Source organism: Protopterus annectens, chromosome 10.part0 (assembly GCF_019279795.1).
Source record: "Protopterus annectens isolate FY-2018-M chromosome 10.part0, PAN1.0, whole genome shotgun sequence".
NCBI classification, from domain to species: Eukaryota; Metazoa; Chordata; order Ceratodontiformes; family Protopteridae; genus Protopterus; species Protopterus annectens.
The window spans coordinates 716,578,502-716,603,861 of NC_056744.1; the positions used below are offsets into that span (position 1 = coordinate 716,578,502).

Here is a 25,360-nt window from a genome sequence, read left to right on the forward strand (position 1 = left end):
TTCAAATTGCATGTCCTTAGCTGGTCAGTCTGTGTAGCACATTTAGGCTATAGTAAATAAGGGCATCATTGCTAGTGATATTTGTACCTTGGTGATTTTTCCTAAGTGACATTGTAAATTATCATAAGTTTGGTAACAGCTCTGAACTACAGATCTGACAGTTGTACATTCAAGAGAAAACAGCAGGTTCCAGTAATGACCTAAGACAAGAATCAACATTTCTTCACTGTGACCACGTTGTTGCACTAAAATACAAGATTAAGAGGTGGAACATTCTGAATAACAGCTCTAGTTTTACTACAAGATTAACAGGTGGAATATTCTGAATAACAGCTCTAGTTTTCCTACAAGATTAACTGGTAGAATATTCTGAATAACAGCTCTAGTTTTCCTACAAGATTAAGAGGTGGAACATTCTGAATAACAGCTCTAGTTTTTCTACAAGATTAAGAGGTGGAATATTCTGAATAACAGCTCTAGTTTTCCTACAAGATTAACAGGTGGAACATTCTGAATAACAGCTCTAGTTTTCCTACAAGATTAAGAGGTGGGATATTCTGAATAACAGCTCTAGTTTTACTACAAGATTAAGAGGTGGAATATTCTGAATAACAGCTCTAGTTTTACTACAAGATTAAGAGGTGGAACATTCTGAATAACAGCTCTAGTTTTCCTACAAGATTAACAGGTAGAATATTCTGAATAACAGCTCTAGTTTTCCTACAAGATTAACAGGTAGAATATTCTGAATAACAGCTCTAGTTTTACTACAAGATTAACAGGTGGAACATTCTGAATAACAGCGCTAGTTTTACTACAAGATTAAGAGGTGGAATATTCTGAATAACAGCTCTAGTTTTACTACAAGATTAAAAGGTGGAACATTCTGAATAACAGCTCTAGTTTTCCTACAAGATTAACAGGTAGAATATTCTGAATGACAGCTCTAGTTTTCCTACAAGATTAACAGGTAGAATATTCTGAATAACAGCTCTAGTTTTACTACAAGATTAACAGGTGGAACATTCTGAATAACAGCTCTAGTTTTCCTACAAGATTAACAGGTGGAACATTCTGAATAACAGCTCTAGTTTTACTACAAGATTAAGAGGTGGAACATTCTGAATAACAGCTCTAGTTTTCCTACAAGATTAATAGGTAGAATATTCTGAATAACAGCTCTAGTTTTACTACAAGATTAACAGGTGGAACATTCTGAATAACAGCTCTCGTTTTACTACAAGATTAAGAGGTGGAACATTCTGAATAACAGCTCTAGTTGTCCTACAAGATTAAGAGGTGGAACATTCTGAATAACAGCTCTAGTTTTACGACAAGATTAAGAGGTGGAACATTCTGAATAACAGCTCTAGTTTTCCTACAAGATTAGCAGGTAGAATATTCTAAATAACAGCTCTAGTTTTACTACAAGATTAAGAGGTGGAACATTCTGAATAACAGCTCTAGTTTTCCTACAAGATTAACAAGTGGAATATTCTGAATAACAGCTCTAGTTTTACTACAAGATTAAGAGGTGGAACATTCTTAATAGCTCTAGTTTTCCTACAAGATTAAGAGGTGGAACATTCTGAATAACAGCTCTAGTTTTCCTGCACGATTAAGAGGTGGAACATTCTGAATAACAGCTCTAGTTTTACTACAAGATTAAGAGGTGGAACATTCTGAATAACAGCTCTAGTTTTCCTACACGATTAATAGGTGGAACATTCTGAATAACAGCTCTAGTTTTACTACAAGATTAAAAGGTGGAACATTCTGAATAACAGCTCTAGTTTTACTATAAAATTAAGAGGTGGAACATTCTGAATAACAGCTCTAGTTTTATTACAAGATTAAGAGGTGGAACATTCTGAATAACAGCTCTAGTTTTACTACACGATTAAGAGGTGGAACATTCTGAATAACAGCTCTAGTTTTCCTACAAGATTAACAGGTAGAATATTCTGAATAACAGCTCTTGTTTTACTACAAGATTAAGAGGTGCAACATTCTGAATAACAGCTCTAGTTTTCCTACAAGATTAACAGGTGGAATATTCTGACTAACAGCTCTAGTTTTACTACAATATTAAGAGGTGGAACATTCTGAATAACAGCTCTAGTTTTCCTACAAGATTAAGAGGTGGAACATTCTGTATAACAGCTCTAGTTTTACTACAAGATTAAGAGGTGGAACATTCTGAATAACAGCTCTAGTTTTACTACAATATTAAGAGGTGGAACATTCTGAATAACAGCTCTAGCTGTACTACAAGATTAAGAGGTGGAACATTCTGAATAACAGCTCTAGTTTTACTACAAGATTAAGAGGTGGAACATTCTGAATAATGGCTCTAGTTTTTCTACAAGATTAAGAGGTGGAACATTCTGAATAACAGCTCTAGTAATCCTACAAGATTAAGAGGTGGAATATTATGAATAACAGCTCTAGTTTTCCTACAAGATTAACAGGTAGAATATAGCTCTAGTTTTTCTACAAGATTAAGAGGTGGAATATTCTGAATAACAGCTCTAGTTTTACTACAAGATAAAGAGGTGGAACATTCTGAATAACAGCTCTAGTTTTCCTACAAGATTAACAGGTAGAATATTCTGAATAACAGCTCTAGTTTTCCTACAAGATTAAGAGGTGGAACATTCTGAATAACAGCTCTAGTTTTCCTACATGATTAAGAGGTGGAACATTCTGAATAACAGCTCTAGTTTTACAAGATTAAGAGGTGGAACATTCTGAATAACAGCTCTAGTTTTACTGCAAGATTAAGAGGTGGAACATTCTGAATAGCAGTTCTAGTTTTCCTACAAGATTAAGAGGTGGAACATTCTGAATAATAGCTCTAGTTTTCCTACAAGATTAAGAGGTGGAACATTCTGAATAACAGCTCTAGTTTTCCTACAAGATTAAGAGGTGGAACATTCTGAATAACAGCTCTAGTTTTCCTACAAGTTTAAGAGGTGGAACATTCTGAATAACAGCTCTAGTTTTACTACAAGATTAAGTGGTGGAACATTCTGAATAACAGCTCTAGTTTTACTACAAGATTAAGAGGTGGAACATTCTGAATAACAGCTCTAGTTTTCCTACAAGATTAAGAGGTGGAACATTCTGAATAACAGCTCTAATTTCACTACAAGATTAAGAAGTGGAACATTCTGAATAACAGCTCTAGTTTTCCTACAAGATTAAGAGGTGGAACATTCTGAATAACAGCTCTAGTTTTACTACAAGATTAAGAGGTGGAACATTCTGAATAACAGCTCTAGTTTTCCTACAAGATTAAGAGGTGGAACATTCTGAATAACAGCTCTAGTTTTACTACAATATTAAGAGGTGGAACATTCTGAATAACAGCTCTAGCTGTACTACAAGATTAAGAGGTGGAACATTCTGAATAACAGCTCTAGTTTTACTACAAGATTAAGAGGTGGAACATTCTGAATAATGGCTCTAGTTTTTCTACAAGATTAAGAGGTGGAACATTCTGAATAACAGCTCTAGTAATCCTACAAGATTAAGAGGTGGAATATTATGAATAACAGCTCTAGTTTTCCTACAAGATTAACAGGTAGAATATAGCTCTAGTTTTCCTACAAGATTAAGAGGTGGAATATTCTGAATAACAGCTCTAGTTTTACTACAAGATAAAGAGGTGGAACATTCTGAATAACAGCTCTAGTTTTCCTACAAGATTAACAGGTAGAATATTCTGAATAACAGCTCTAGTTTTCCTACAAGATTAAGAGGTGGAACATTCTGAATAACAGCTCTAGTTTTCCTACAAGATTAAGAGGTGGAACATTCTGAATAACAGCTCTAGTTTTCCTACATGATTAAGAGGTGGAACATTCTGAATAACAGCTCTAGTTTTACAAGATTAAGAGGTGGAACATTCTGAATAACAGCTCTAGTTTTACTGCAAGATTAAGAGGTGGAACATTCTGAATAGCAGTTCTAGTTTTCCTACAAGATTAAGAGGTGGAACATTCTGAATAATAGCTCTAGTTTTCCTACAAGATTAAGAGGTGGAACATTCTGAATAACAGCTCTAGTTTTCCTACAAGATTAAGAGGTGGAACATTCTGAATAACAGCTCTAGTTTTCCTACAAGATTAAGAGGTGGAACATTCTGAATAACAGCTCTAGTTTTACTACAAGATTAAGTGGTGGAACATTCTGAATAACAGCTCTAGTTTTACTACAAGATTAAGAGGTGGAACATTCTGAATAACAGCTCTAGTTTTCCTACAAGATTAAGAGGTGGAACATTCTGAATAACAGCTCTAATTTCACTACAAGATTAAGAAGTGGAACATTCTGAATAACAGCTCTAGTTTTCCTACAAGATTAAGAGGTGGAACATTCTGAATAACAGCTCTAGTTTTACTACAAGATTAAGAGGTGGAACATTCTGAATAACAGCTCTAGTTTTCCTACAAGATTAAGAGGTGGAACATTCTGAATAACAGCTCTAGTTTTCCACAAGATTAAGAGGTGGAACATTCTGAATAACAGCTCTAGTTTTCCTACAAGATTAAGAGGTGGAACATTCTGAATAACAGCTCTAGTTTTCCTACAAGATTAAGAGGTGGAACATTCTGAATAATAGCTCTAGTTTTACTACAAGATTAACAGGTGGAACATTCTGAATAACAGCTCTAGTTTTACTACAAGATTAAGAGGTGGAACATTCTGAATAACAGCTCTAGTTTTACTACAAGATTAACAGGTGGAACATTCTGAATAACAGCTCTAGTTTTACTACACGATTAACAGGTGGAACATTCTGAATAACAGCTCAAGTTTTACTACAAGATTAACAGGTGGAACATTCTGAATAACAGTTCTAGTTTTACTACAAGATTAAGAGGTGGAACATTCTGAATAACAGCTCTAGTTTTCCTACAAGATTAACAGGTGAAACATTCTGAATAACAGCTCTATATTTCCTGGTGCAGCCTTTCTGAAGCACTGAAATGAGAGATATTATTGGAATGGAGATAAATTGGAACCCAGTGCCAAAACACAAAGACATCTTTCCTTTATTAGCTCATCTAACTAAGAACTTAGCAAATACCTATTTCAGAATCACATCTATCAACATAAACAAGAACCAGTTTCTGCCATAATTTTCATACTATGCTGTCATTTTGCAATACACTCTGTAAATGGCTGGGCTCCAGATCCCATTACTCATGTAATGATAAATCCTCCATCACCTGTGCCCTGGCATGTAAGAGATGGGCACCTCTCACCTGTTATCTTGGAGGCTGGCTGAGTTTGAAGGGAAAGTGACACCTCCGAGCCATATTAGTACAAGAAAATAGCAACTGTTTGTTCACCTCAACTGAACTACATCTATTAAGCTGTTTACAAATGAAATATTCCAAACTAGCATTATTAAAAAGTACAGGTAGTGTTTATTAAGTTATTAACTGTTCTTTAGGCTACCAAATGAATTTAAATGCAATGAAGTTCTGAGAAGATAATTTTGTTCTGACGTGTGTTACTGGATGTAACAAGGTGAAACTGATAGTAACTGTTTCTTTTATTATATCCTGATTAATATGGATACTAATGGAATCCACTCCACCCTGTCTATCAAAATATATCTCACATAGCCTTAGTATAATACTTTTAACAAAATATAACACACATTAATGACATAAGTTTGTAGTATTTACCCAATCAAAATGCACACAGAATATAAACAGATAATCATTATGGATATTTCTCAGTGAGTAGTGGGTAATGCGTATTATGGCTTATCAGTATTCCAACTGACTCTTGCTTTAAACAACACAAATAAATTCTCCCCTTCAAGAAGCTAGTATATACCCAATTAATGATTAACAATAATGCCTACTACACTCCAGAATGGCTAAACAAGTTCTTCCCAAGTACCTCTTCCCTTTGACCTTATTGCCCATCGCAACCGGCCGAACTTCTACATATAATTTGGTACTGCAAATACGCACAAAACCTATGGAACTCATTAAGGGTTAAACTTCAGAAAGTGGGCTATGGAAAATCTACCCTATCTTGGGAGTTTGCTATATTCACGTGAGTCCTATGGACATGTCCAGGTCTGATATGAATATCCTGATTGCTATATTTGTGTTAGTCAAACTATACATCACCCAAAACTGGATTGACAGGTCAAAAATAGAATGGAAGGGCTTTGTTAGTATGGCCTCTAAATATTTCATATCTCACAAACTACTTACAGGTAATAAAATGAAGCGTATGAAATAGCTCAGCTTCTGGAATCTTATCCTAGAATACATTTTGAATCAAGTCACAACAAGAGCATATCTATCATCACCTCCCTACACTGATTCTCAAAGTCTCTTCCTCATGTGATTCTAACAGATTGTAATCTCTGATGTTTTCATTTTTGTTTGTCACTGTAATGAAGGGATCACTCACAATTTTCATTATTTGTAGCACTATGTGTAAATAGTTGCATATATTTGTCTGTAAATGAATCCTGCTATGTGCCACTTACTCTAAATGTATGCCAGTAATACTCCAATCAATGTATTTCTATAAATTAACCATTTGCTTTAGATACTAAAATTTGTCATTTCAAGACTAGTAGTTAAAAGGCATTATTTTGCTAAATGATAGTTCAAGGTTAATCTGTTTGTGATGATAGGTCATGTTGTATGTTTTTGTATATTAAATGTTGAAAAAAGCAATAAAATAAAAGTTTGAAAAAAAAATGGCTCATCAGTATTCCAAAACAAGGGTACTGCAAAACAATAACAATTCAGAGATGTGAAGCTATTCTTACTTGACACCAAGGACCTGGTGCTTCTTTGCATATACTTGGTTGATAAAAGAAAGTTGTTTGCACGTGTGTGTGTGTGTGTGTGTGTGTGTGTGTGTGTGTGTGTGTGTGTTTAACAGGGAATACTTACAATCACAGTTTCTACATACACATATAATCTATGTGTGCCTGAGCTCCTCATCAACACTGCTCACAGAAAAGTGATGGCCACCCCCACAAATGATTGCAACAGCAAATTCAGCCATCTCTGTTGCATATCCTCAAGCAGACATGTTTGAATGTAAATGTATCTTAATGATTTTGTAGGAAGTAGAAGCACTGACAGCATCAACACTGAACTCTAGTCCATGACAGCTGCACTGTTCATGATATATAATATCAACCTCTTTCTTACAGTAGCTGTTCATTTTGCTCACTGCCACCACCTGACCAACCAACTTATTTTCAATATTTTCCATATCATCTCATGCTTCTCCACAAAAGAAATGGTTGCCATTATGTTATTAAACATGGTATGCAGCATAATTGCCAATACATTCTGTGCCAATTTTCTGTCACCTATTAAAATACTGGTCAGCAAACCCCACATTATACTGTTCACATTCACCCATCCAGAGGAGCTGGTTATGGAATAAAGCAAGCAGACAAGCACAGATCTACTTTGAGTAATCCATCAAAAAGTAGACTAATTCATGCAAAAAAAGGGTTACTATGTCAATGAATATTTAAATTTGTTTTTGGATAATTAGGTTGCATGGAGGTTAAGGTTTTTCACCTCCCATGCACAAGGCACAGGGTTAGAGTCTACCCTCTGACCAATGTCTGTGGAGTTTTCATGTTGTCGCTGTGAGGTCCATCCCACCACCAAACACATGCTGAGTTTGTCCACCTCTGACTCCCCCAAAATTGAATGGAGTTGTGGGGAACAGTGTCTTATGGATAGCAGAACATGGATCACTGATTGTGTAGTGTATGAGGGTAACCACTCTACAGTGAAAAACTGGCTTTATGTGGTTTTTGGTCATGTTGATTAATGTCATCAAAAATGAACAAAGTTATTTGTCACTGATTAGTGGATCCTACTATGACCTACCCATGGGACACATGCAAATGGTGGGAGGAATGTATGTGCCTCTATTGTCCTGTGTACCCCCACCATAACTCCCAGTAGCTATACATTAATAAACTTCTGGCTTTCCAGTTATCCAGCTTGGATAGCCTTTGAATCTCTGTTTGATGAAAGCTGGGTGTACAAACAATCAACCTGCTAAATATGAGGTAAAAATTGCTACACTTAGTATTGGTTCACTGACAGGATGCAGAATGGAAGTGAGAAACATGTTGGTAAAGAGGAGACTGGACATCCTGTTCTAGGAGACAAGTTGAAAGGGTAGTGCAGCAAAGCCGCATGGCTTCAGATCCAGAGTCTAATTCTCATGGAGAGGACAGAAAGAAATGGCATGGGAATTGTGGTGAGGGTGAGCATTCTGAAGCATACCTCTCAAGCTGCTGGCACAGAAAATCTGGATAAAGCCAGCTGAAAATTCTGTACATCTGTCCAAAAATTGGAACACCTTATAAGTATAAAACATACACACCAAATTGCATACCTCTGCCCACTTTCAGACAGATTGTGGGACACATTACCAGTCAAAAACGCAATTCTTTTCAAAATTAAACTTGGAGTATAGCAGCACATTTTTTCTGCAAGGCAAATCCATATGTTGCTGCTTGTACTAATGTTTGTATAAGCAGCTAATCTTGCTTAGGAAAGCAGTGGAAACTGCATAAGAACATAAATAAATAGAAAATAAATAAATAAATAAATAAATAAATAAATAAATAAAATGTATCCATTCCTTCCTTTCTTCATTTATACATTTTGACATTCATGTGACACCCCAATGACTGCCCTAGACCAGATATCTTATTATCCTGAGAACTTTTCTCTACGTTGGAGTAAGAACTGAAAGCTAGAGTTAGCACTGATGAAATTAATAGGTCATCTGGCTGCCTGACATCAGACAGAGATGCAGGGAATTTTTAACTGTGCTCCTTAAACATCCCAAATTAATGTATCATATGCACCTTTCCAAGTAATTACTAAAGAAGGAAAACTTCAGATTTTCTGCTGTACCAGAGAAACTGAAAGGAACCGATTGCATTAATTTTATGAAAGTACAAATAAGAAATTTGACTGGTATTCCACAACAAGATTTGTTAATTTATAGGGCACATTGGGTGTACACTCCAAACCAGGCCATGAGAAAGCAGCAAAGATCTGTATTAGTAAAGATGCAATCATACCAGCAGAAGGAGTTGATCCTGACAAAACTGTGGCAGAATGGCAAAGTATTAAAAAGTGGAATCAGTAGAGTGTTTGTAGAAAATGATTACTCACTGTACACCAGGCAGAAAAGAAGCAAATTTATCTTGGCAATCAGGGAATGTCGAAAGGCAGGTGCAAGATTCAAGCTGCTGTACTCAGAATTTTTTTTTTATGGAGGATCAATGTCATTTTTTGATGCAGAACAGGCTAAGGAGGAAATACAAATGTTTGTCCAACAAAAAGTGAGACATCAAACAGAAGGGGACTCTGCATCTCATTCTTCTGATAATAAAGTCCATAGAAACACTTTTTCATTGAAACCTTTTCCAATGTTCCAAAGGAAAATGCTTGAGAAACAGAAAAAAAGCATGGGAGTTGACTAACAGAACCAGGAGTACCTTGGACTTGAAATGGAGTCTGGGGTTGGGAGATGGAGCTGAACAGGAAAAAAGAACAACACTGAAATTAATGAATACATATGAAACTATAAAGCTTGTAAAGCATGACTTTGCAAGGAAAAAGCAGCTGAGAAAGCTTGATCTGCTGTTCACTTTGTTACACTTGTGGGGGGACTGAAATATATGCGGCCCACTTCATGTCATTAATGCTTGGAAGAACACTAAAAGGAAAAAAAAGAAAAAAAGGGTAACTGTTAATAAAATAAATTTTGTTTTAAACTGTATTTGTATAAATATTTCATGATGTGAAGTGCGTGTTATATAGTAAAGCATTTCAGTTATTGTTGTATGTGATAAAGACACTAAAGGAAACAAGCACCTTGCTTTTCTTTTTTTTTAGTTTTAAGAAATGTAGGCATTACAATGTAAAAAGAGAAGAAAGGCTGAACAGAAGCAAGTTCAAGTTAATATGCTGTAATCTTGGGCTGTTGGAATGGAGGATGGGGTGTAAAGTGCACTGATTATAATATATGTAGAGCTGAGATGTTTTCTCTTACTTTTGCACAGGTGAATGTCTGCGTTAATATCTTTCGTTTAATGAATAAAAAAAGTTTCTTGTGTAAGCAAGTCTCCCATAAAAATAAGAGAATACTGAATGTAACAACAAGTTTTCATTTAGTAAATAAATGAGTTGAGAAGTCTGCAACTTGCGTAGCTGTATATTCTGTTCTTATGCTTCCATGGTGACAAGCTGACTACAGGTCCAGGCAATAAATTCCAAGATCTCTGGACATTGTTTGCTGACAAAATTAAAATTAAAACATACAAGGAAAAGCAGCTCAGTAAAAAATAAAGTTTGTAATTATTGCAAGTGAATAATTTATCCCACAACTGGCCTGTGTACTACTAATGGACAGGGGCAGCTCCTAAATACTTTATCCCCCACAAATTATCTATGGTACGAACCCAGTTATTCTCATTATGGGTAATATATAATTATTGACTATGGAATGGCTAAGGCCAATCTATAACTAAATGGGATAGATTATTTTGAGCACAAAAGGAAACTGGCTAGGCTTAAAATGGTCTGCTTGGGCAGTTACCCTCGTAGTTACCTATGAACTTATAAGAGGTAGCAGTTTTACTGGGACCTAAATACCTCTATGCATTTATTAGAATAGTGTATACTTTAGTTTTGTTTAAAGATACCCAGCACATTTTTTTCTTAAGGAAAAAAGTTAATGTAATCTGAAAGCATACAAGCAGATTTTCATATTTGGGAGGGGAAAGAACATAAACATAAGATAAGAACAGACAGCAGTTACTGTAAGTAGGAGCACAGGCTGTAACATGCACTTTAGCATGGATAACTTTAATTTTAGGTTAGATAATGTCTGCAAGTGCAGTTGTCGATTTCGGATACTAGTTCCTTTCAGAAGGTATTAAGCTTCATTATTTGAAATTGTAAACAGTTTTGTGTTTTTATTTTAAGTTAACAGGTTATGGGGTATTTATTTTGAGGGTTTACTTTAAAACAAAAGGTCTTGTGAAATGTGGCATAGGTTCAAATGGAGATGACATGAAAAAACTATATAAAGGATCAACCTTCTTATTTAAATAGAACTTAGTTTCTTCACCTAGTGACACAAGTGTTTTTTGTGACTACATTAACAATTATCTACTGATCTTTTTCAAATGAAATCCCACTAAAATTTAATGTGCACAAGACTTTTTCTGCGCATACATCACCAAATGGAACATTTCCTCTTTTATCCAAGTACTGTCACGCACCAGTTTATCTACTTTATACTCCCTCCCACTAGTAGGGACTTCATTTTACTTGAGTCAGGCCTTCCTAACCACCAACAAGACAATCAGACCAATTTGTAAAAAAACATTCAGACATCACTAGACTGGAATACCACAGAAATTAAAAAAACTCATGGCATAACTTTTGTTTTAAAGCTTTTTTTTCTAGGCAACCATTGTTGTTATTAGTTTACCTTTAAAACCGCGAATCACAGTGGTTCGAGTGCGTATATGAGCGACTCGAAACCACAAAAATGTAAACGCCGACAGTCCTTAATGTTCAAAAACAGCAAATTGAAAAGCAGATTCGCTGTTTTTCAAACATTAATATAAAAAAAAAGTGTAAATTTCACTGTGCATTCGCTCATAGCACATTCGAATCTTTTTCTGTTCGGCGTTTGCAAATTTTGCAGACCGCCTTTCCAACAACTGCAATTCGCCTGTGTGCAATATGCACATCTAAAGGTAAACCTTGTTATTAACTGACTTAGCTATATTGTGTCTTTTCAGTTTGGTACTAATTTGTGTCAGTACTTGCTTCAGAAAATTTGACACATTACATTACACTAAAATGCATATACTTTAATTTCTTCTGTGATTATGTTTAGGATTGTGTTATGCTTGTTATTTGAATGATGTAATATATATTTGACACATGATACTGAATTGGATGGATCAGGAGCAATGAAGAGTGGGTCCATTCCTATTTCAATATTCTATGCCAGTGATATAGGGGTTGTACGTAATGTTATTGAATCTAATTGGCCTGTTTTACAGACTGATGACCAGTGACCACATTAAGAGTTTAGTACGTGACAGACCATGTTTTAGATATAAAAATAAGAAGCCTTTAAAACCACAGGTATGTTATAGGGGGAATCACACACCTTTAACACAACTACAAGGTGACCCTGGTACACATCATTGTAATAGATGCAGTTTTTGTGTCTATATAGATATGTCCAATATGTTCAACTATCCTAATACAGGTGTTGTTTTTAGATTTAATGTCACAGCTGATTGCCGGACCTCTGAAGTGATTTATATTGCTTCCTGTAAGTCTTGCACTAGTTTTTATGTGGGCAAGATGAACCACTCCTTTATGGACAGGATTAGGGAATATTTATATAACATAAGTATTGGCGATAGTAGGAATACTTTAGCAAAGCACGTGATAGGCACTGATCGCACATATACTTTTACTTTTATGGTTATTGAAACCATACCGCTCAACCTGTAAACATCAAAAATCTGGACAAAGGACCATGAAAAACAGGCACAAATCTGTATGCTGATTAACATAAAATTTGCCTACATAATTATTTAACCCTGCCCACTCCAATGGAATTGTATGATACCAACTTTTAAACACAAATTGAAGAACAGACAACCAAAATATGGCCCTCCAGACCCTGTAGTAAATGGTAACCATTATTTTTTTGAAAGGTGTAGCAATGATGTTCACCAGGAAGGGAGAAGATGATGAACCTTAGGATTTTGTTTTTGATGACTTGTAGTATGTGGGTTTTGTGGTAAACATAGGGCATTTACTGGTAGGCAATATAATAATCATAGCAAAAGAATATTATAGTTTGCTAGGACCTCCAAAAGTCATTCTCCATGGCCTACTGATCAGTGGCGTATCTAGAGTTTGTGTCACCTGGGGCTCTCTTTGAGTTTGCTGCCCTTCTCCCCCTCAAAAAATCATGGTCGAATGGGGCCCCCCATACACAGCCTTCCCCTGCAGCCATTCCAATGTCCCATTACTTGGCTATTTTGCCTCATTTACAATAAACACTTGTAACATGCATACTACTTTACTTCTATAATGAATATTTGGATTTCATTTAAAACTTTTATTTTACATTTTATAGGACAATCACTAGTAGACATCTGCTAAACAAAGCAATACAGTCTCACAATGAAAATAGAATTAACATTAAAACTTTTCTGCCCTTGAAACTCACATTCATTGAAAGAGCATTGAAACCCACATTCAAAGAAAATGCATCTGGCCAGTGGCGGATAAATATTACCTTTGGGCTGTTTTCAAATCATAGCTTCTTGCACATGAAACATACATGTTCTTTGATACACCTTCCTGACTGTATTAAATTATATTCCTTGTATAATACAGCACACTTGTTAGAGCAAGTTTTAAATTTATTGTTTTGAACATTTTCCAGTAAACAATGAAGCAAAATGCATGAACCAATAATGCCAAAACTGCCCAATTCAGAATATTTCTATCATAAAAGTCTACTCAAACTTCTACAATCCACCAGTATCAGTAAATATGCACAATCTCTGCAGAAGTAAAAGTCATCTAGATAATTCCACATTAAAGAGATCTGTAACTAATGAAGATGTTGCTGCTAGCAAACAACTTTATATTTCATTGTTTCATCTACAAATAAAGTGCCTGTTGCCCTTGAGGAATAAATTGCCTATGTTACATTAAAAAAATGATAAGCTAGTAATATTGCAATAGAGAATGGATGGCAAACTGATAACAGGTTCATAGTTACTAGGTATCTCCACCAAAGAAGACATTCTCAGGACTCCAGCATCCAACCCATTTAAAAGTACAACACAGTACAGTATCAACAATTGGAGGGAATATTTATATGATCACTATTGATATTGCATCACAATATAATAAGATACATCAGGATACAGTATTACCAATTTGTCTAAAAGTGATATGAACGTTTTGTGGTCTCTTATGGGGTAAGTTGTTTTTAACAACATTTTCCTCTTTAAGAATGAGGTTCTTTAACAGATTCAGGGAGTAGAACTGGAGATATTGTTGCACCCACCTTTTCTAATCTTTGTTTTAAATGAAAGAGAAAGGATTTTTTTTAATATGGGCAGGCAGATTTATGCATTGATGCCCTATTTATCTGTGCTACAGGCCACTGAACAAGTGATCAATAGGTTGATGACAATATTTAAATCTTACCTTTTCCTACAGTATGACTTCAGTATATTTTTTAGATGTGGATGTGCATTTTGATACAGTTAGCATTGCCGCCTCACAGCAAGAGGTTCTCCGGTTCGATCCTCAGCTGGGGTGCATTCTGTGCGGAGTCTGCATGTCCTTCCTGTGGTCGCGTGGGTTTCCTCCGGGTGCTCCGGTTTCCTCCCACATCCCAAAGACATGCTTTAGGTGGAGTGGACACTCTAAATTGGCCCTAGGTGTGAGTGCATGCATGTGTGTGCCTTCAGTGGAAGATTGGGTGCCGGCTGGCAACTCAACACCGTAAAACTCCACTTTCAATCATGAACGGACAGGTGATCCGCTGTGGCAACCCCTAACTGGGAAAAGTTGAAAGAAGAAGAAGAATATAAGTATCTTTTTTCTGATTTGTGTTGGAAACTAATTTTTTGTAATAATTATGTGTTTGCTAGCAGTACACAACCCATTGATGTTAAGAGGAACATCATAAAGAATCATGCTGTCGGGGTTATCTAGTCTTGTCACTAGTTTTGATGAATTTGCAAGTGATGTGAGTGACCTAAAGAAGTTATATCGCTGCATGCACTGATGATGCTTTTGAATAAGTTAAAACTAACTGGCTGGACCTACAACATTTTGGAAGGTTTCTGCTAGACAGTTCCAGTATGGCAGAGGAACTTAAAGAAAGCCTCTGCTGCAGTATTTAACATTTAAGAAGGTCTTTGAAGCAGTATGCCTTCATAATTTTTTAGTTCCTATGAAGTGATTTTAACAGTTTATATGTATGAGTGTTAATAAGACAATAAAATGTACATGGGTCGTATGAGTGACTTTGCCCTTATGTAAACATTGCAGTAAATTTGCTTTATTTCTGTTAGGTTTCAAGTTGGATTCCTAGGGGTTTATCTCCTAACATCAATGCAAGTGAATATGTTCCCTAACTGAGGTATGCTCTGTTTGCAGTACATATGCTTGTTGTTTAAGAATTTGATGTTTATTTATTATTTAGCGGACTGGAGTTCCGTTGTGGCGACTCCTAACAGGGAAAAGCCGAAAGATACAACAATTTGAATGTGAACTTTTCATTAATAAACTGACTGTGGTGAAAAAATAATTTCTGACAATACAGCATCACTAACTTTGCTGCTGGGGTGCTGTCATTCACAGAATTGTCCTAAGCTCTACATTGGCAGACAAAATAATCAAATTTCAGCACATGCAGCAAATCAAAGATACTGACAAACTATACAAGCTAACAGAGACACTGTCTGGGTATAGGAATATGTATGCAATAAAATGGTTCAAAGTAAGTTGAGTGATTGCAGATGGTCAGGGTGCAAAAATTCTGCTCATTGGAACATGACATTTATTGTAGTTCTTCTTCTCTTTTGTCTGTTCCCGTTAGGGGTCACCACAGCGGATCATCTGTTTCCATTTCTTCCTGTCCTCTGCATATTGCTCGGTCACACCAACCGCCTGCATGTCCTCTCTCACCACATCCATAAACCTTATCTGAGGCCTTCCTCTTTTCCTCTTACCTGGCAGCTCCATCCTTAGCATCCTTTTCCCAATATACCCATCATCCCTCCTCATCACATGTCCAAACCAACACAATCTCACCTCTCTGACTTTGTCTCCAAACCGCCCAACCTGAGCTGACCCTCTAATATACTGATTCCTAACCCTGTCCATCCTTGTCACACCCAGTGCAAATCTTAACATCTTTAACTCTGCCATGTCCAGCTCTGACTCCTGCCTTTCTGTCAATGCCACCGTCTCCAACCCATACAACATAGCTGGTCTCACTTCCCTCTTGTAGACCTTCCCTTTCACTCTTACTGGTACCCGTCTGTCACAAATCACTCCTGACACTCTTCTCCACCCATTCCATCCTGCCTGTACTCTCTTCTTCACCTCTCTTCCACACTCACCATTACTCTGAACTGTTGATCCCAAGTATTTAAACTCATCCACCTTCGCCAACTCTACTCCCTGCATGACATATATTGTAGTTACCATGCAGAAAATATTTCCCCTACTTAACTTTATTTTATGAAGTTAAAGAAATAAACCATTTCACTTTTTGATTTTTCTCTATGGGATTTCTGGCTTATAATAAATATAAAGAAAACAAGCACTCGGACATTTGTATTGATTTAATCAAAATTGTACTGCAGTAGATCAGAATGTGTAGCAGTAAAACACAAATTATTCTTACAAATGTATCTTAAAATGGCATCACATACTGGTGTTGCTTAAAGTTTCAAAATACTTAAGGCATATGCAAGGCAGTAACACAAAGTAGTATTAGTTTAAGTCACAGGACGGATGAATGAATGATTAGAGTTTCTAAGTATTTGCATTTTCTCAGTAACTTAGTGTTTAGAATTCATTATCATCATCAGTCACAAAGTACAAATCTTCTTACCTGTATTGAGCAACAACCTGACAATGTCGAAGTTCGAGTGCGAAATGCTATAATGGAGGGCTGTATTGCCATTTCCGTCAGCCACATTCACAAACATCTCCAGTATGTCATCACTGATTGATCTGAATTTCTCTACGTAAATCTCAACTGCAGCAGGGTCTGATTCTTTCAGACTTGATACTGTAAACCACTCCTGACAGGTACTACACAAGGTCTGACGCTTAAAAAAAAAAAGAAAACAAAACAATCACATGTGAATATATATATAATAAAAAGTTATGCTTTTCCTTCCTGCTGTACTTTTGTTTTGTGCTAATTTAAGAGGAATTCCTTTAATCTATCGACAATTCACACACAGATACCCTCACTCCAATTCATCAAATAATCTTTCAACAGACCTCATAATTCATGTTTGTTGCATTTTGGGAGTCTGTACTTTTTCCTAACCTCAGAGTTAGTTACTATGATGAAGATTAGGTTCATAGGTGAGTACAAGGTTAGCTGCATCTGTAGGCCATTTTAAGCCTAGCCAATTTACATTTCAAAGGTAAGAATCAAACTATGTACCTTGTGTCTGTGAGGTAAACACCTTAACCATTATGCCAATCTCCAACCCTCCATTATACTGCAGAAGGCTTATCCTAACGCTTAGGAGGAGGTAAAGGAAATTGGCCCTCAATGTAAAACATGTTTTTGTGCTGATTTAATATCTTTACCATATGCAGTTTCACTTTTTTTCACCATATGGCATTAAGTTACAAAACAGATGATGGCAGTGGATTTTCATATTTCACTCTCAAATGACTGACACACACCCAGGTTAAATGGCATAGCAGTAACTAATTTCTATAGACCACAGAAAACTGAAGGCATGAAGAGGGTTAAATGAAAGGCTTCTCATTCTAACCTTTTTTTTTTGGGGGGGGGGGTATACGATATCCTGCCTTGGAATGAATCAGGGGACTGCAAGATGCCTGAGAGTCTGTGGGGTATGGATTGGTAATGGGAATGGAATATAAAAATCTAGAACTACACTGGCTAACAAATACAGCTAACCTGTTAATTTGTAAATAACACTTCCTTGTTTATTCTGTGTTTGGGTGCTGTTTGTCCAGTCTTAAAATAAAAAAGTTAGAAAGTGACCTGACTTGTAATGAATTAAGAGTGTGACAAACATGAGAGTCTGTTTACAGTGGGAAGGGGATGTAAAAATCTAGAACTGCACTGTCTAACTGATATAGATAACCTGTTCCTTTGTAAATAATGCTTTCTGATTATTCTGTATTCAGAGTGCTGTTTCTTTATATTTTGATGTTGCAGTCTCAATTTTCACTCATAGAAAAAAGCTAACGAATGCATTCAAACAGTTAAGAAATAATGCAGATCAGGCAAATAGAAATAACTTTTAAAGACCACTTTTTAGTATAATTTACTAAGTATAAACAAAACATCAGAAGAACAATGAAATCATAAATTGAAATGGAAGAACAAGAGATTAATATATAGTCTACACCATTAAGTGTAAGCTCCCCAAAGAAAATACTGGAAAACTGCATTTCATTAAAAAGTCCCAAACATCTAAATTGCTAAATATTTTATCAAATGGCTTTCTGAGTATGTGACATCATGCCTACTGCACACATCATCAAATTCGAAAAAAGGGGCATCTGAAATGTATCACCAGTATTTCAATGGCATGTCTGCCTTTAGCGGATAGGAGGTTTGAGATTTTTTCTTTAGCATATGGAAAGTGTGAAATGTTTCTTTTCTGAAGCAGGGATCTATTGGTTTTGCTTTAACTTTGTTGAATGTGCACCTGAAAGTTAAGATGAAGAACAAGGCAATGAAAATGGCCAGTAGTTTCCAGATGTCTGCTATCTTTAGTGATTACGTGTCACTTGGGGGATACAGAATTGAGTCAAACATGATGGCTTTTGTTTTAGTGATGCTTAGCTATAAGTTATTTTGTAGAGAAATCTTTTTTCAAGGATTGATTGATGGTGTCTGGGTTTAGTTAAGACCTCTATAACTCAGTATCATCAGAATGATGTAGCAGACTTGGGTGTGAAGTTGGAAGTTGGCTCACAAGTAGTGAGAACAGAAGAGAGGAGAGAATGGAGGTCTGTAGAACTCACTAGTTAAAGGATGTGAGTTCTGACAGTGAGCAACTAAGGTTGACACTGAACTGTCTGCCGGTAAGGTAGTCTTTAAACCAGTTATTTGAGCTGGACTAAAACCTGTATTAATGAGGGCTATAAGGAAAAGGGTATTGTCTACTGAGACGATTGCTTTTGTTAAATAGATAGATGTTGCTCCAGTTAGGTTGTTCTTATCCATATTTAATAACATGTGCTTACTTAGGGTCAAGGTTGCCATCCTTGTGTTTCTACCTGACCATAATTTATATTGGAGGGGTGACATAATCTGGCCAGAATTCACTTTGGTGAGTTAACACTACCTGCTCAGAATCCATATTAGCAGGATGACACTGCCTGACCAGAAATCATGTTGGTGGGGGTGATGCTGCCTGATCAAAATTCATGTTGGTGGGGGTGACACTACCTGATCAGAATTCATGGTGGTGGGTGTGATAGATTGACATATTATTCAAATCATTTACAAGTTGTAGATTTAAAATTGCTTAAACATTTTACCTAGTGTGGGAAGAATAGAGATGTGCTGAAAATCAGAGGCAGAGTTTGACCTGGATTTTCTAGTATGGGAATAAAAATGTTTTTCTTTTTTTCCAAATAAAAGGAAAGGGTCTATATTACATTATCAAAGTTTTACAACTTTGAATGCCATACGGTCGAACCCATATTTATTTATTTATTTATTTTACATTTGTTAACCGGGGAAGTCCAACTGGACACAGGTCCATTTTCAGCAGAGGCCCGGGGAGAAAAGCTCTACATAACACTAAGAATTAATACATCCAAGAATACATATAAGCATACATAAGGAAGCATTAACATTTTCTAGGTAGTTGCACTACATAACACTAAGAGTGAATACATCCAAGAATACCAATAGGCATATATAAGCAAGCATTAACAATTTGTAGGTAGTTGCAATAGCAAATGATACATAAAGATTGAGTTATCTTTTTGTTTTACTAGAAGGTTGCTCTTTCTGTTCAGAACTTTACTTTAGTTACACAGGTCTACTGGCACTGAAAAGGACTTATCATTGGAATAGTTGGATCATGATAGATTCCTAGCAACAGTGCAGAGTATGGATTAACCTGGGGAGTAGCATGAACAAAGCCAGTTATTTAAGTAATGGGTTTTGAGGAGTTTTTTAAATTGGAGATGGGAGAGACGTAATTAAGCATTCTGTGCAAAGGTGGATAAACTCTGGGTGGAATTTGCCAGCCATATGTTCAAAGCTGTAAAACTTTAAATACATAAAAAAAAAGAAAAAAAGTTACTTGACGGTTGCCAGGTGGAGGGCTGCACCCCCCCCCCCACATCCTCCGCTCTTTAAATATACCAACTCCGAGATCACACTACAGTGTAGTAAAGGGAAATCTTCCTTTTCTGCACTGTACTGCATTGTAGTGTGGTCTTGGAGTTGGTATATTTATAGAGAAAGGGGTGTGGGGGTGTGGGGGGGGGCTTGCCCCCTAATTACAACCGTCAGGTAAGTGTTTTCTTTTTTTCTTTTTTTTTCTAATGTTTTCTAAGTTTTACAAATTCGAACATATGGTTTCGACCATATGGCATTCGAAGTTGTAAAACTTTAATAATGTAATATAGACCAAAGGAAAGGCATTTTGGCAGGTATAAATGTTATAGATGTGTTGCAGGGACATAATTAAGCATTTTGTGCAAAGGTGGATAAACTCTGGGTAGAATTTGCCAGCAGTGAGGTGGACAGCCAAAGGATTGTTCTCTAATTGCTCTTTAATTTCTCTGCATTTGATTCATATGACATAAAAGGGAGGAGTGAACAGGGAATGGCTCTCTGTGGGGTGACTGCTGTTATAGTTAAGAGGTTAGTCTTGAGATGATAGAGTACTTTTTTGGTTGTCTGGATGCAGTTTGATGCATTTGTACTTCTTTTTGTGCAACATCCCATTAGGATATTAAGAAGACAAAAAAAAAAAAACAGGCCTACCAAGCATGGATGATTGTTTTTATCTTGGGTAGTTTAATTTCTACCATCTAGCATTTAATAGCTTTCATATTTAGTTTTACAAGTTCTAGGCTTTTACTTACAACTAGTGCTGCATACTATTAAAACACAACAACCTACAAGTCATAATCACACACTACAACCTATCTATGCACCGCCACCCCACCCACCCCAAAAAAACAAAGCTACCATAGCATATTTTTTTAATTATTTGGCTAATGTGAACATTTGTTCTAGGTGATGGTTACTTGTTGATATGGTACCCCAACCCCATGTACAAGAATGGGAAAAAGGAGGTTGATGGTGATGCTGATGCCAATGCTGTGTGGTTTCCTGTGGCTGTTTTCACAATCTGTTTTCTACTGGCACTCCTTATCTGTCACTGGATCTCTTACTTTAACTGACCTGCTAATCCCTCAGACTAAAATGACTGGATCCTGGGCTAGCTGGTAAATCTCAGTTTTGATTTAAGAGAAAGAAAGAAATGCGGTCAGGGTATCCCACTGCAACATCACCTGTGCTGTTCAGAAGGGATTTTTTTTGCCTGTGTCCTAATATTCTTTATGTCTGCCTTGCAGTGCTCTTTGGATTGACATAGTGGATGTAGTAATGAAACATCACTTGCTTGTGCAAATGATGTAGCCCTACAGACTGCCCTGCCTCCCTTACCAGCAGATGCCTCCCTTCATGTCTCAAGTCTTCACCAGGGACTATTAATGGTATACAGACCATTGCCTCTTCCCAGAAGGAGGCAAATAGACACAGCCTCATCACTACTGACACTTCTAGGTTAGCGCTCCCAAGTATAAACCCGAATCAGATGGGGTGTAGTTTAAGTTTCTTCCCGCTGCCCTATGGAAGTGATTTCCAGCAACATAATTAAAACAAATGTTATAAAAGATACACATGGAGGCAACTGCACCTCCAAACAGACATCTCCCAGTGTTATTATTATTATTATTTCTTAATGATGGCATTTGTGCCATACAGGCACACATGCTGTAATTCTTCTCCTCTATAGAGAAAATAGCAGGAACTGGAATGTGAAGACATTCACCAACATCTGCCCACAAAGGAGGCAGGATGAAGGAAAGAACAGAACATCATGCAAATGATATTAGGAATACAGTTAGACGTACACAGTACTGATCTAAAATAATACATGAATTCATTTACTGCATTTCTATATCAGAAATAGAGATGTATGCCCAATTCTGCATAAATGGAAAACAATAATGTTGTCTAGTGTTGCTTACTGAAAAGAGTAGGCAAAACATCTTTCAAAGAGAAAAGGCAGACATATCTTGTGGGGGATAGGCCCCCAAGACCTCTCTTACAGGAAGCTGTGTTCCTTGCACCCTTGTGCTTGTCCTGCCTAACTCCATCTAATGTATGGTCCATCTTGAAGAGAAAAGAGAAAACTACTCCAATGCAGTGACCATGAATTTTGAACTTTTCTCAGACAATTCATTCCCAATCAATTAAAAGAAGATTCACAAAATAAATTGTTGAAAAAATTGAATGAATTGGATGATTTCCTTGAAAAGCCTTGCAAATGTCAGACACATTGTATCATTTTTTCAGAAGCATGACTATATCAAGTGTGCTGTTTGGTGGGTAACCTCTACAGAATTCATTGCATAGACACCTACATTATATTTTGGTGTTAACAATGACTCCTCCTGAACTGCACCAGCAACAATGCATTTCAGTTTGCAGTTTCTACAGAATTGCACTGGTAACTTGCTAAATACTCCATTTGCAGTATCTTGGGAAACAATATGAAAAGTGATGATAATAGAAGTTTAAGAAAGGTAAGGATAGGGTAAGCTGATATGGAAATGGTTAAGTTGGAGGAGAAGGAGTACTGAGAAGGAAGTGCGCTACGGGAGGGTTTTTTGAGTTTTTAGGTATGGCAGGGGAGGGTTACAGCTTTTTGGCATGGGTTTGTTGTAATACCCCTTTCTCATGCCCAAGTGAGCAGGAAGTGATAAACCTGGCAGTAGCTAGCTACTGTAAAGGTAAGAGGTTTAACGGTTAACGTGAAATTGGAGGTAAGACCTCCTTTTGCTTAGGGGACAGTGCTTAGGCATATGGTTAGGTATATTATATTAAAAAAATGATGAGATGAGAATGCTTGAATAATTGTGGTTGATGCAGTAGTTTAGTTCATTGTTTGTTAGGCTGGAGCAGTACCGTGTTATTGAGTAACTTACAGTGGGCAGTTAGGCTAATGGAGAAGTTTGGGAAGGGTATTTTTTTATTATCTTGCAGTGTAGAACTCCATAGTGGTAATTGTTTTGTTGGCAGTAGAATGGTTAACAAGTGTGTTTTGTGGACACAATTCAGGGTCCATTTCATTGTTAATTAAGTGCTGAAGGGTTTCTGCTTTGCTTGGTGATGTTTGAGGTGGGGGTGCTCACAGATCTGGGATGATAATTGTTGCTGTTGTGTTGCGTTTAAGCAGAAAGTCTGTGGGATTGAGGGAGAGGTTTCATTAAGTTCATTTCAGAGCAGCAACAGGGGATGGAGAAGAGCTGGGAGCCTCTTTAATTGCTTCATTTTACCATGAAGTTTAGCTTAGCAGAGTAGTCTTACAGTATATGTATATATAAAAAAACAAACAAACGTAAAACGGAGTGTTGCAGCCACATGGTGGATCTGCCTGTTAGTAGCATGGCTGTGAGATGTGTGAAGTGGACCCATCCCTTACCGCAGGGTTTGTGGGTAGACTAGTATTTTCAATAGGACTCAGAGTTTATTTAAGTATGTTTGTAAACTGGCTTCCTTGAGTCTTCAGGCAGCAATCTTACATGTTACTGACTGAGTACATGGATATGTTCATGAGTCCTCCCTTTTTAAGTTAAGGAAAGGCAGTTCAAAAAAGAAAAAAAATGGAAATGGTAGCTCAGCTGATAGCAGTGTTGATTGCAGATGGCCATTTTCTTTACACGACAGGTACTTACAGCCTGAGTCTTCTCTAAGAAGTGATTTCTAGTGGTTGGAATGATGGTCTCTACTGATAATAGCAGGGAAGGCAGGCATATTTAGGGGTATGTGGCTGGCATAATGGTTAGGCCATTTACTTCTCAGATGCAAGGATCACAGCTTATACTCACCATGGAAGACAGCTAGCTGCAATAAAAATAGCATGCAGGGGGCATATAACCAGCATATAAAGAAAGGGGACGTGTGCTTGTGTTTGTGTTTGTCATTTAATTTTCCACTGTTTTTTGCAGGCATGTTACATCACTTTATCAAGGGGACAGGGAACTGAGTTTGTTGGGTGCTTGTGGTTGCTTGCGTTATTAATAGAGTTGGAGCATGGTAGAGCACAGAACGTAGGGGTTTAGGGTTGGAAAAAGGGTGTGAAATGGAATGCATGACTGGATCAGTCTGTGGGGCATATTAGGCAGTGTGGGAGGGTAGGTTGAGGACTTTGGATGGGGGGTTGTTGGTATTATATCCAGTAATGAATGTTGTTTGCTTGCTTTTCAGATGATGGAGGTGAGATTTATATATGACCGATGGGCCACTGGCTGCAAATATTCCCTCAGGCTGTGGAGTTATTCAAGGAAGTGGAGATACCAGGGTAAGTAACACCAAACCCTTCAACAGCATTTTGTTCAAGAAGTCACAGGAAGCGGAAAGAGCCAGACCAGAAGATGGGTGATGTTGGGGAACAACGAATCAGGAACTCAGTGGGAGCTGCAAGGAAAGGGGTCAGAGGAGCTTTGGTGGTGAAACTCTAGCTGTCTGCAGGTAATGGAGTGAATGTGCAATCTGACTTGGTTCCAGATGTAGCAGGAATGGATAGAGTTGGTGAAGTGTTGCACGGTTTAGATGAGGCAGACCATAATAGGCTACAGGAATTGCTTAGATTTGAGGAACAGGTACAGGATGTGAGGTGTCAGGTGGGAGCTGTAGGCACTGACAATGGAGTAGCTGCTTTGAAGTAAGTGGTCGTATAGGCAGGGAGGCAGGTAGGTCAAGTTGCAGAGGCAAATGAATGTCAGTTAGGGGTGCAGCCAGGAGAGTGGTTGATTATGCAAACCTTTTTGGCAGGGGATTGGGGAACTTTATTACCATGCATATTACTATGGAAGATCTTGAAAGGAGACTATGTTTAATATATTTGATTTGTTTGATGCAGATGCAGTACACAGACTGGTTGATATGGAGGCTCTCAGCCCAAAAGATCTGTTGACATCTTTAGTGGCATTAAGGAGGAGGTGACAGAGAAAAGTTAGAGCATAAACCTGGGACAATTGGACCCTGGGTTTTGTGTAGTGCATGACAGTAGTTTTGGAGAAGGTGCATCAAAAGGACTGCCTCTATTGGTATATTTCCTGCCTATATGAGAGGCGCAATGGTTCCATGTTAGTAATGCTTGGTTGTGGTATGTTCGGTGATTCCATAAGAGGAAGGCTGTTGATAAGATGCTGCAATGAGACATAAAGGCATTCAAATATTTGGTTGGCAACCATGG

The 25,360-nt window shown here is 37.1% G+C and overlaps 1 protein-coding gene across 1 annotated transcript in view; it reads right to left on the reverse strand.

Annotated features, from left to right (window-relative positions):
* The window catches only part of KANK4 (KN motif and ankyrin repeat domains 4), a 419,388-nt gene that overhangs the window by 41,618 nt on the left and 352,410 nt on the right, over positions 1-25,360 (reverse strand). The window contains exon 6 of the mRNA XM_044085543.1: positions 16,735-16,954. Within this exon, the coding sequence (XP_043941478.1) occupies positions 16,735-16,954 (220 nt within the window). The remainder of the gene's footprint in view (positions 1-16,734; positions 16,955-25,360) is intronic.